Source organism: Bactrocera oleae, chromosome 5, assembly GCF_042242935.1.
Source record: "Bactrocera oleae isolate idBacOlea1 chromosome 5, idBacOlea1, whole genome shotgun sequence".
NCBI classification, from domain to species: domain Eukaryota; kingdom Metazoa; phylum Arthropoda; class Insecta; order Diptera; family Tephritidae; genus Bactrocera; species Bactrocera oleae.
Window position 1 is genome coordinate 3,763,120 of NC_091539.1, and position 12,434 is coordinate 3,775,553.

The 12,434-nt window shown below is 37.2% G+C and overlaps 3 protein-coding genes across 4 annotated transcripts; 1 reads left to right on the forward strand and 2 right to left on the reverse strand.

Moving 5' to 3' along the window:
• Nucleotides 1-479: 479 nt before the first annotated feature.
• On the reverse strand, nt 480-2,139 carry Pgam5 (Phosphoglycerate mutase 5). Of its 2 annotated transcripts, none has more exons than XM_014237904.3 (2): nt 1,458-2,139; nt 480-1,381 (listed from the first exon to the last, which is right to left on the reverse strand). In XM_014237904.3, the coding sequence occupies exons 1-2, from the start codon at nt 2,031-2,033 to the stop codon at nt 1,067-1,069; spliced, it is 891 nt and encodes a 296-aa protein (XP_014093379.1). In that variant the 5' UTR covers nt 2,034-2,139; the 3' UTR covers nt 480-1,066. The 2 variants fall into 2 exon arrangements, with proteins under 2 accessions (XP_014093379.1, XP_014093386.1); XM_014237911.3 differs by having other exon boundaries at nt 480-1,378; nt 1,458-2,137.
• A 189-nt stretch (nt 2,140-2,328) lies between these two features.
• Nucleotides 2,329-6,555, reverse strand: Mybbp1A (MYB binding protein 1a). The gene is made up of 4 exons (XM_014237892.3): nt 6,164-6,555; nt 5,911-6,105; nt 4,257-5,846; nt 2,329-4,177 (listed from the first exon to the last, which is right to left on the reverse strand). Exons 1-4 carry the CDS (start codon nt 6,470-6,472, stop codon nt 2,405-2,407), a joined length of 3,867 nt encoding a protein of 1,288 aa, XP_014093367.2. The 5' UTR covers nt 6,473-6,555; the 3' UTR covers nt 2,329-2,404.
• Nucleotides 6,556-6,791: 236 nt separating this feature from the next.
• Top3beta (topoisomerase 3-beta) lies at nt 6,792-11,122 on the forward strand. Its single transcript, XM_014238560.3, has 7 exons — nt 6,792-7,035; nt 7,101-7,845; nt 7,906-8,106; nt 8,167-8,761; nt 8,819-9,073; nt 9,931-10,327; nt 10,388-11,122. The coding sequence occupies exons 1-7, from the start codon at nt 6,945-6,947 to the stop codon at nt 10,687-10,689; spliced, it is 2,586 nt and encodes an 861-aa protein (XP_014094035.1). The 5' UTR covers nt 6,792-6,944; the 3' UTR covers nt 10,690-11,122.
• Nucleotides 11,123-12,434: the final 1,312 nt, after the last annotated feature.

Genomic DNA, 12,434 nt, shown 5'->3' on the forward strand with positions numbered 1-12,434 from the left:
TTTGAATTTTTCGCACATACAAACCATTCACAATTATTTGACTATTAGTTTGATTGCCACTGTATATGCAATGGCATTGGCGTCAGAGAACGTATATCATTATATATATATAATATTCGTCCTCTGTTTGGAGTTGATTTAAATGACAGTTAACGAAATTCACTAATTTTTATTTTTAAAATTCTTTGTTTTTGAATGTGAAAATTCTATTAAATAAATATTAGGCATTATTGACACTAAGATGGACAACTAATGCTGACTAATGCTTTAATGCATTGCAGTATTTAATTTAATTGTAAATGTAAAGCATGATGCACTGCGCGTCGCACTTTCAAACACATACAAATGCTGCTTAATATTATCTATTTAAACGCTTGCGTTTTATCACACCTGCAAATGCAATAAAAGTTAGGCGATCTTCAAGCGGTCAAACTTAGGGAAATTGTTTTAGAAATATGTAAGGTACAAAAACAAAATAATTGTAGATATGCCTGTTGCTGGAGCTTAATGTTTTATTTTTGTACATTCCAGTCTGATTTGCGTAACGGGTTTGTGACAGCTTACTACCCAGCCAAGGTCGAATGTTACAGTACAATATAAATAGAACAGGAAACATCAAACAAATATACATATTTTTTTTTTTAAATGCATGCATTAACTTTAGTTCTTATTCATTTAAGGCAGCTTTAATATTTTTATTATAAAATTTAATGAATTTAATTCTAGTAAGGTAGTAATATTTTATTTTTTTTGTATTATGGTTATCATTTTTTTCTATTATCAGCTGTAGTTATGAGCAGTTAACTGATATAATTTAGATATTTAAGAAACATAATATTCTACTGCACTGTTTTCTAGTTTTTTTAATAAATTTTTTCCACCATGTCTGGCTACTTTCGGTTTACCCATTGTATTTAATTAGATTATAAACACTGCATTTACCTTAAATAACTGCAAATAGTTTCATTTTCTTTTGCCGCAACAACAACAGGAACTACTAGTTGCACTAAGGTTTTTAACTTATACTTTTTAATTCATTAAATTCACATTGGCATTATTGCGCCGTTTAAACAACATTTTTCGTTTCACGCGGTATACGGTGTGATATTACATTTGCCGGCATATAGCCAGTTTCTCCTAAATGATGAATACTAACATTACCCGATGGTCTAATAGTTAGCCAGGTAATCGAACCATGGTTAATATTGATGCGTAACCATGCTTCCGGTGGCAGTTGCAATGCTCTGCATACGAAATAACGTATAACATTAGCGTGACCAATGATCAGCGTATGCGAATCATGCTCTTGATCGGGAGCGGCACGATGGAAATAGCGCCTGAAAGCCGCTTCAATGCGTGCGCCGTCTTGGAAGAAATGCTGCTAAAAATAAATGAGCAATACGAAGGGAATTGTATATCAAAAAAGTATATATTATATTTAACTGAATAGAACTCACAAATTTCTCAGGACGCCAATGGGAGATAGGCGGTTGTGGTGCTATGGGTGCACCTTCACGTAAATAAGGGCAGTGTCTCACTTTTTCAGGCTCATACTCAATTTCCTTAAGTATCACCTCTGAAGTTTCTTGCGCTCTAGTCATGGTCGACACGATAATCTTATCCCACTTAATGCCCAGCTCGTGCAAACGTTGCCCTGTATACTTTGCCTGTAATTTGCCCAAGTCAGTAAGGTGATGGTCTTTATCGTGTTTGCCATCATCCAAGTATTGACCGTGTCGTATGAGCACAATATGGCGTGTCGCTTTCACGTGCATTTTCTCCAACTCGTTATTGTAACGATTCTGCTCTTGTGGCGTATCATTTTTAACCGGTCGCACACAACTTCTGGGCTCGCGAAAGTCCCAATTGGTATCCCAGAGTGCACCATCGCTAACCGGCGTATTGTAGACTGGCCAAGCATTCTGCACTAGATTCTCGGGTTCGCGCAAACGTTGGTAATAGTAAGCTGATAAACCTGCGCTAGTACCAACCACAATACTGCTTATTATACGTAAATTCCTCCACGTAGTCATAATTTCACGCTTTCAGAGAAAATTGTTGAAATGCGATAAGTTTGTGCACAATAGGTTTTTGCTAATTTCTGAACTGACAGCGCGGAAAAAACGTAAACAGCTAGTTAGTTCTGCAACAATTAATATCGATAGCAGTTGTATCGATAATCGCAAAGGAAACGAGTTGCAAGTAAAAAATCGAGAATTTTCACTTGGGTATGAGGTAAATTAAAAGCACACATATTGCTTTTGTCTAATTTAAAATTGTAATTGCATTTATAAAATTCAATATAAACTACTCTTTATAAAGACAAAATTTATCTTAATTATTAAAATTAGAAATTGTTTTATTTTCAGAAAACATTTCGTGTTGGCTAATATAAACAAATAAACTACGCGCTTTCGTTTTCGGATTCCTCTTCCTGTGACGTCGGACGCACGAACGCAAATCCTCCGTTTAAACCAGCGGAGGCGATCTGCAGACGCTGTTCTTTCTTTTGTTTCTTTAACTTGCGCAACGCATTGTCGGTAGTCTTCTTGCGCTTTATCTTCTGTTCCTCTACCACACCATTCTCACCAACTTCCACTGTTTCTTGCACTTGCTTTTCATACTGTCCATTCGCTATCTCGGCATTTTCTTCAACATGTTTTCCATTGAGCTTTGGCTGCTCCTTGTTCCGCACTATGGGCAACTTGTATGCCGCACAATAGCGTTGCAGTAGCGCCGTTGTGTCTGCGCGCATACTTTGTACCGCTTGTGCAATTGATGCATCGGCCAACGCCGATTTTAGTTGCAGCCTTTGATGTGTCTTCTGCGCCTGCAGCAGCAGTTGCAACAGTACGCTGTACTCCTTAGGCGATACCTCAACGTTGGTGTTGGCAGCTAACGTTTTAATATGAGCGCAGAGCACGTTTTCAATATCGTTCAGCTGTTTTTTGGCGCTGGACACATCTAAGCGCTGCAAATCATGATTTTTATAGAGTACATCTAGTATCTCATAGATTTGTATGCGGCGGAAAGCGCGCGTTTTCATATTGAGTCCGTCATGCGTTAGCGTCACAGCCAGGTTCCACACGCCAGTCCAGCGTAGACGAAAGATATCAGATAACAGTGTGATATTCACGCTGGGATTTCGCGACTGTAGGAACTCTTGTATATACTCTTGACATAGCGTCAACACTTTTTTACACTCGACGCTCTTTTCCACCGCAATTTTATTTGCATTATTTACTAGGAATATAATGCATTTGTTGCGCATTTTATTCATCGCCTCAAAAGCGGCTGCTGATGATTTTTGCTCCACAATTAGACGTATAAATGCGACCAACTCATCTTCCCGCACATCGGCAGTGTCACATTTTAATGTTGTCAGCTTTTGCAACACTTTTTCCACTTTTGTTTGCAATGGCTTTAGTTCACCGCCTACACAATATGGCAACATATTATACAAGGCCAACATAATTTCGATGGCGATCAACAATGGTGGTTGCTGCTGCAAATATATTTCAAGTAGATCGAGAACGCGTATGCGGAAATGCATCACTGTGGTGATCTTAACACGATAACTTTTCGATTTCTTCGCAGCTGCACCGCCGCCACCCGTCTTACGCATGACTTTAAAAGCTTCAGCTAGCGCTTCGTCCAATTTGCGACCCTGCTCTTCGCTCATGTCATTCAAATCTATCGAAGCCATATCATCGTCCTCATCGGCTGCGGTAGGCGTGCCACCATGCTCCATAAGCGCTTGAGAGATGGCATTACGAAGTTTGTCGGCTGAAGTAGCTTCTTCGTCCTCGTCATCATCATCATCATCATCGTCTTCATCTTCCTCATCGTCATCATCATCTTCATTGTCATCAGCATCACTATCGGAAGCTGCGTCACTGCCTGCATTGCCATTTGTAAGCTTCGTTGCATTTTCCTCATCTGCGCTGTTTTCTTCAACATCTTCATCGTCGTCACTCTCTTCGCCACGCGCACTTAAGGGATTATGTCCATCCTTCATGTCTAGTACTGCTAAAATTTGGTGCACGGCTGTCAGATTTAGACTGTCACATAGATGAGGGAATAGTGCATTCACAATATTACGCAGCGCAATTGCATTCTGTGAGAGTAAATGCAGGAATAGATCCACTACAACCTCAATCCACTCGGGCTCCTCGCTCTGCAATTTAAAAAATTTATGAAAATAACGCATACGCTAATGTAAATATAACGTAATTCTAATTTTGAACAAGTCTAACCTCGCTATCAGCTGTTTTGATGCCTTCCTTAGCCTTTTGCTTGCTCTTGTGTTTCTCTTTAATGCGCTGCATGCACTTGAGCAGGTCTTCTATAGCCGGTCCAGCCATTTCCGGTTCGCGGAACAACTGCAAGCCCATATTTAGCAGTAAAATTTGGAAAACCAGTTCCAATTTATCATTATCAACTGCTGTCTTGGCCGACTTCGTTTTCTCCTTTTTCTTACCGCTCGTCTCAGCAACACTTACGGCTGCGTGCATTTGTCGCCAATATTTCAGCAAAGATTCATCATACTGTTTGATGCGAAAACTTTTTGACGCGTGCTTTTGCTCAACGCGCTCATTACAGTATTGCACTAATTTCAAGAGCAGCTGCTTTTCCTGCTTCAAGTCGACCAAACGACTCTGCATACTGGTGTAGAACATATTTTTGCATTGTTCGCCAAAATCATTGCTGAAAGCGGATGCCGCTTCCTTCTTGCATATGACAGCTGATGCTGTAACATGGAAGATGCCACAGGTGAGCAGAAAACGTAATTGCTGCTCGCGCCAATCGTATGCCTGACGCACAGCTTTGTGTGCCAGCAAATGCTGTAACATGAAACCAGCATTCATGCGTTCGAAATTGAGCCATGTGTCGCTGGCATTATCGACATTCTTCACCTGCGTGCCGAGAAAGATGTCGCGATAGAGCAAATTCAGTTGCTTGACGCCCGCTGCGCCCAAAGCATTTATTAATTGATGCACAACGCGTGTGCTCGTATACTTTTCAATGCCAAAAAGGCCAGGCGGTAGTATAAGACGGCGTATTACAGCCACCAATTGTTCGTCGTCGCCAAGTTTTGTGCAACAACCCACCAAAGCTTCGAAGAAGTCATCGTAGAAAGCTTTTAGAGTTTCATCTTTCTTTTGCTTTTGATTTTTAAGCCCTTCAACTAGCAGACGCATAAAATTCGCACTTAATAGATCTGCAACGACCACCTGCTTCTTTGCCGCTTCCTGCGTTTGTTGCCAACTATTAAATACGTCGGTAGCTATTTTCAGTGTAATTAACTCGCGTAATTTATTGCTGGTTTCCAGACCCGCATCAACCTGTTCCGTCCAGAAGTTCTTAAGATTGTTGCTAGTAGCCAAGCAAGCGCCGAATAGCTCGAAAGCCGGATGTGTTAGTTGTTGCATGTTATTGTGTTCCCAAAAGAGTCGATAGAAGTGCGCATAACTATCGGCGTTTAGCAGCTCGGAGCTGCCAAAATGTGCCTTTAAAAATTTGGCATTTACGATTTTTGGAAATTTGCGCTGCACAGCAATGAGGCAGTGCACGGTTTGTAGTGTTTGTTTCGGCCAAGCGCGTTGCAACTCAATTTGCAACAGCGGCCACACTACGTCACTGAATTGTTTTGCAGCAACCTTTTCTACCAACTCTATAAGTAGTGCATAAGCTAGCGATGCATGATAGCTGCGTTGTTTTGTCGCCTGCAATAATGTGTTTATGATACGTTCCAAATGTTCACTATTCTGCAAGTTGTCCAAACGACCAGATTGTTGTAAAGCACCACAAACTAGTATTTTACCAACAACAGCATCCGCGTCGTCCTGTAGCAGAAACAAATACAAATTAATCACCATTAATTTACCAATTATACTAACATTTATTTACCTTGTTGCCGACAGTGGCGCCCACACTCAGCTCTTTTTGCATAGTGCTAAAAATATTTTCCAACGTGATTTCATGTTCGTCGAAGGCTTTTAGCAACGCAACCAATCCGGTGTAAAATCCCGCACGCGAGACATTCGTTGCAGCGCCACAGCCACGCACTAAACGTTTCAGCGTGTAGGTCAGTTCTTTTTGTCGCTGTAAATGACAGATTTTTTTTTAAACGTGCTCGTTTAACTCAATATCAAATACAAACCTTCTCGGCTTCTTTGGTTTTGCTTAGTTGTTGCAAAAGCTGTAACGCAGCTTTCATGCGTTTATCCTCCTCTTCATTTGTTAACTCTTTGAAATGTTGGAATATGGATTTATTCACTACGTTGGTTGCTTTTTCCAACTTAGGTTGCTCTGACACAGTCGTTTCTCCTGAGCCATTTGTAACACCATTGGGTAGCAACTTTGTTTTCTTTGGCACCTTTGCAGCTGGCGCGCTACTTTTTTCGACTTCTATTGCATCATCGGCAGGAGGATCTCGCTTCACTGCTTTTTTAGCTGATTTAACTTTCATTTCCTTGAAATTTATTTAATTCTGTAATCAATTTTGCTAGAAAACAACCCAAGATCAACAAGCACATGTGAGGAAATGGTTGCCAGACTTACGAGAAATGCAATTTGCTGAAAGTATATAAGTGGGCTGCCAGGTGTACACAAATTATGTGTCAATTTATTAAAAAATATATGACTTAAATCCGCAAACATAAATCAAAAAGACAACAGTTTAATAGTTTTCAAAAGATATAATATTTTTTAAAAGACAAACACATAATTATCATTAATTTATTAACATAATCACAGTTTGGCAGGCACCCGTTTTTCATAAACAAGTTTTAGTATCACTGTTGTAGTTGGCATTTGTGGTTTACTGTGTTTTCCTTGCTTAGCACTTCTCCGGAATTGTGCATAAAAATTAGGAAAATACATTTAAAAAAACAAATCTGAGTGGAAAGTAAGGGGTGCTGCATCTTTTGAGTGCTACAACAATGAAGAAAGTATTGATGGTAGCGGAGAAGCCGTCTTTGGCGGCGTCACTTGCTTCTATTCTCTCCAATGGGCGCAGCACGACAAAAAAAGGTATGTAGCCACCCCCACTCTCTTATTGCTACGCTTATATGAAAATCTGCTTTTCATCCTAATAGCATCGAATAGCTCTTCAACTCATGAATGGGTTGGTCCATTCCGTGATGACCGCAGCGTGCTGTTTCGCATGACGTCAGTGTGCGGTCACGTCATGACACTCGATTTTGTAGGCAAATACAACTCTTGGGATCGTGTAGACCCGGCAGAACTGTTTGGCTGTCCAACCGAAAAGAAGGAAGCCAATCCCAAGCAACATATGCGCACATTTTTGGCATCAGAGGCGCGAGGCTGCGAATATTTAGTGCTCTGGCTCGATTGTGATAAAGAGGGTGAAAATATTTGCTATGAAGTAATGGATGCAGTGTCGCGTATCATACCAAATGTATACAGTCGCAATGTTACATATCGTGCGCACTTTTCTGCCATTACCGACAAGGATATAAAAGGCGCCATGGAGTCACTTGGTTATCCGAATGAGAATGAATCTAAGTCGGTGGATGCACGTCAAGAGCTCGACTTGCGTATCGGCTGTGCATTTACACGCTTCCAGACAAAATTTTTCCAAGGACGCTATGGTGATTTGGATTCATCGTTGATATCCTATGGGCCATGCCAAACACCCACGTTAGGTTTTTGCGTGAAACGGCATGACGATATACAAACATTTAAACCGGAAAGTTTTTGGTACCTGCAATTACTGGCGGGACAACCCGAAATTACGTTAGCATGGGCACGCGTACGCGTATTCAAAAAAGAAATTGCTATCATGTTAATGCAACGTGTCAAGGAACAAAAGGAAGCGCTGTAAGCTCGATAAAATTAATTCCTAAAGGCTGTTTAATGTTATGTGTTGTCTACTTTTAGGGTGGAGAGCGTAACTTCCAAAGAGCAGTTCAAGGGTCGCCCGCAGGCTTTAAACACAGTAGAGTTGATGCGTATTTGCAGTTCAGGACTGGGTATCGGTCCATTTCAAGCTATGCAAATCGCCGAGCGTTTATATACTCAGGGCTATATAAGTTATCCGCGTACAGAAACCAATCAGTATCCCACGAATTTCGATTTGCAGTGAGTAGACCACAAGTTTTGTCTACCAACTGCAATCAAACTTATTTTATTTAATTTTAGCGCCGTTCTACGTGTATTGCAACCCTCCAGCGAATTTGGCGAGGAGGCGCGTGGCATATTAAGCGACTACAATGCGCCGCGTAAAGGCAAAGACGCCGGTGACCATCCGCCCATCACACCTATGAAGCTAGCGAATCGTAGCGACTTTGATAGAGACACTTGGCGCGTATATGATTTTATTTGCCGACATTTCCTCGGTACAGTGTCACGTGATTTGAAATATCGCACTACCACCGCTAAACTGCGTGTCGGCTTGGAGACATTTTCGTGCACCGCAAACGTATTACTTGATCCGGGCTACACAAAAGTAATGACCTGGCAGGCATTCGGCCGCGACGAGGCTATACCGCCCTTTGTGGAGGGTGAAAAAGTGGCCATAAACGATGTACGCTTGGCGGAATCTCAAACTGGACCACCGGACTACCTCACCGAAGCCGAATTGATCACGCTGATGGAACAACATGGCATTGGCACAGATGCCTCTATACCGGTGCATATCAACAACATTTCACAGCGTAATTACGTGCGCATCGAAACCGGACGTAAGCTGATACCAACAACGCTGGGAATTGTGCTGGTGCATGGCTATCAGAAGGTACTTCTTTTTCTGTAATTAAAATTATTTCGTTTCAATACATATACGTTTTTGCAGATTGATCCGGAGCTCGTCTTGCCCACAATGCGTTCTGAGGTCGAGCGCATGCTGAATCTTATTGCCAAAGGCTCAGCTGATTTTCAAGCTGTGCTGCGACATGCCATCGAGATATTTCGTTTGAAGTTTTTATTCTTCGTCAAAAACATCGCCAGCATGGATAGCTTGTTTGAGGTCTCTTTCTCGCCACTAGCCGAAACTGGCAAGGCGCACTCACGTTGCGGCAAGTGTCGACGTTACATGAAATATATACAAGTAAAACAAATTTTCATACTCATATTAACTCAAAATACTAATACTTTTGTTTCTTTCCTTTCATTTTCTTTTATTTTTTTTACACCTTTTTTAATTTATTTATTTCTTTTATATTTTTTTATTTAAATTTTTTTTCGTTTACATTTTTTATGATATATTATTATTTTTTTTATTATATATTATTTTTATTTTATTATATATTATTAAATTTTGTGTTTATGTAAAATTTTCTGTTTTTTTTTATTAAAATTTTTTTTTTATAAAATTTATTGTTTATTTTTTTTTAATTTCATTGTTTTTATTATTCGATTTTTTTTTTAATTTTTTTTTTATTAAATTTTTTGTTTTTATAAAATTTTTATTAAATTTTTTGTTTTTTTATTATTAAATTTTATATATTTTTTTCTTAAAATTTTTGTTTTATTAAATTTATTTTTATTTTTTATTAAATTTATTGTTTTTATATTTCAAAATTTTTTTTAATATTTTTTTTTATTAAATCTTTTGTTTTTATAAAATTTTCTATTGTTTTTATCAAATTTATTGTTTATTTTTAATTAAATTTTTTGTTTTTATATTATTAAATATTTTTTATATATTTTTTCATTAAAATTTTTTTTATTAAATTTATTGTTTTCTTTTTATTAAATTTATTGTTTTTTTTTATTATTAAATTTATTGTTTTTATTATTATATTTTTTTAAATTTTTTTTATTATTATTAAATTTATTGTTTTTATTATTATATTTAAAAAAAAATTTTTTTATTATTAAATTTATTTATTTTTTTTATTATTAAAATTATTATTATTTTTTTGTTAAATTTATTGTTTTTTTTTTGCTTATTAAATTTATTAGACAAAACCTGCGCGCTTGCATTGCTCTCAATGCGACGAAACCTATTCGTTGCCTAACGGCGGTAATGTTAAAGTCTATCGTGAATTCAAATGTCCGCTGGACGATTTTGAATTGTTGGCATTTACCACCGGCGCCAAGGGACGCTCATATCCATTCTGCCCCTATTGCTACAATAATCCACCATTCAGGGATATGCCCAAAAATGGCGGTTGCAACTCTTGCACGCATCCCACCTGCCCACACTCACTCAATACGCTCGGTATTTCGGGTTGTGTGGAGTGTGAGCATGGCATACTCGTGCTGGACTGCACATTGGCGCCTAGTTGGAAGTTGGGTTGCAATCGTTGCGATGTCATAATCAATTGTTTCAAGGGTGCGACCAAAGTGTCGGTGGAAGGTAAGTCAAAATTAACAAAAAAATAAATAACATGTTTACTATAATTTATAAATTTACCAGAACAAAAGTGCACGGAATGCGGCGCTCAACTAGTCAATGTAGTATACAAATCGGATAAAACAAAGTTCAAGGACAGCACTGAGGAGAAGAGCGGCTGTGTCTTCTGTTCTAACGATTTTGCGCATCTTGTGGAGAAACATCGTGCCGTCGCATCGCGTCCAGTCAACGTACGTGGTGGCGCTCGTGGCGGTGGGCGTGGTGGTGCTAAAGGTGGACGCGGTGGCGCAGGCGGTGGACGTGGCGGACGTGGACCGCGTCAGCCAAAGGACAAAATGGCCCAATTAGCGGCATATTTCGTTTAGTTTAGACACAGCGAGTTGGAGAAGTATGTATATTTATGCATTTTGCAAGCAGTAGCAGCTGTTGGCAGCTACAAGAAAGCGCGTGCGTGTTGCAACTTATGCGGTGTAAGCGAATCAGTAGTTAATGAATTGTACAGTTTTGTCTTGTATGACTTTTTATATATAAATTATACATATATACATACATGTAACGTTAACGTATAAGTTCAATGTATACGTACTTGTAATTGCATTTACTAAATAATGAAGAAACTTATATATACATACAAAAAAGCGGCAATAATTACTTAAAATTGCATTTATGGAATGTAAGTGAGTTCAAAAACGTAAGTTATGCTAAGAAAAAAATGTAATTGTGCTCAAAAAATTGAAATTTTCTTTTAAAAAGAGGATTAAAATGGTAAAATTAAAGAGCAAAAAAGCGAAACAGAAATCCTTTTTTTTTTAATTTAGAATGAAGATTATTATTTCTATTTATATATTTCTTTTTATTTATATTTTTTTTATAATTTTTTTTAAATTATTTTTTTAAATAGTTTTTTGTTTAATTATTCTAAATTCTTTTTTAAATTACTTTTTTTTAATTTGTTTTTATTTCCTTTTTTTTATTATGTTTTTGTTTATTTCTTTTTTCATTTTTTTTTAATATTAATTTTTGTTTTATTTTATAATTAAATATTTTTTAATAACTATTTTTTATTAATTATTTTTATTTTTTTAATTACTTTTTTTTGTTTTAAATTTAATACATTTTTAAAATTATTTTTATTTATTTTTATTTTTTTTATTTTTTTTTATTTTTTTTTTTATTATTTTTATTTGTTTTTATTATTTTTTATTATTTTTTATTATTTTTATTTACTTTTATTTTGTTTTATTTTTTTCTTTAATTTTTTTATAATTTTTTATACACAATTCATATACTCGTAATGTTGATATTTGCCCTTTAAAAATAATTCCCCTCATAGACAATATTCTCGGTTTTCAATTTTTGCAAGCCATAATATTCGCATGTTACAATTTTACTAACCGCAAGTTATATAAAAATTAGCGCACACTCCAATTAATCACCTCACGAAAATAATTGACAGTTTGCACAGAAGCCACAGGTTTGCAATCCGCCTACAACAACAACACTCCACCCCAAAAATGTAAATAAGTTAAAAAGTTAATTTCAAATTGCATAAATATGCATTTCCACTTTACAAGTGTTGAACTATGTTGACGTGCCGCCTACTGAGGGCCACCCCACAGTTGCCTTGAACGAGTCATAGAAAAGTAACCACAAACTTTTCCAAGTAGCACTAGTACCATAAATTTGTGAATACAACTGGCAGTAGCTAATGTGTGCACAAGTGAGTGTGTGACTGTGTTTATGTAACTAGCGTATGGATTAATGGGTGGGAATTGTGAAGATTGCAACCTTGTAGGGCGCTGTATATGAATGTCAGGTACAATGCATGCACTGTGTAGGCACATAACTATATGTAAACATATAGGCGGATTGCTTCTAGCGCAAACATACATACATATATGTAAATGTCATGTTGAACTTGTAACTGAAATTAAAAATTTTAAATTTTTGCAAACAAAAAATGTAAGAACTTGATCATTGTTACTTCCCACAATTAATTCTTCTAATGTCAAAGTTAATTTATAAAATAAAAAAGAAGCGAAAAAACACGCTGTTTTATAATATGTTTCTTTTACGGGAGCTTAGTAATAGTTACCCATTGCTGGTAAGT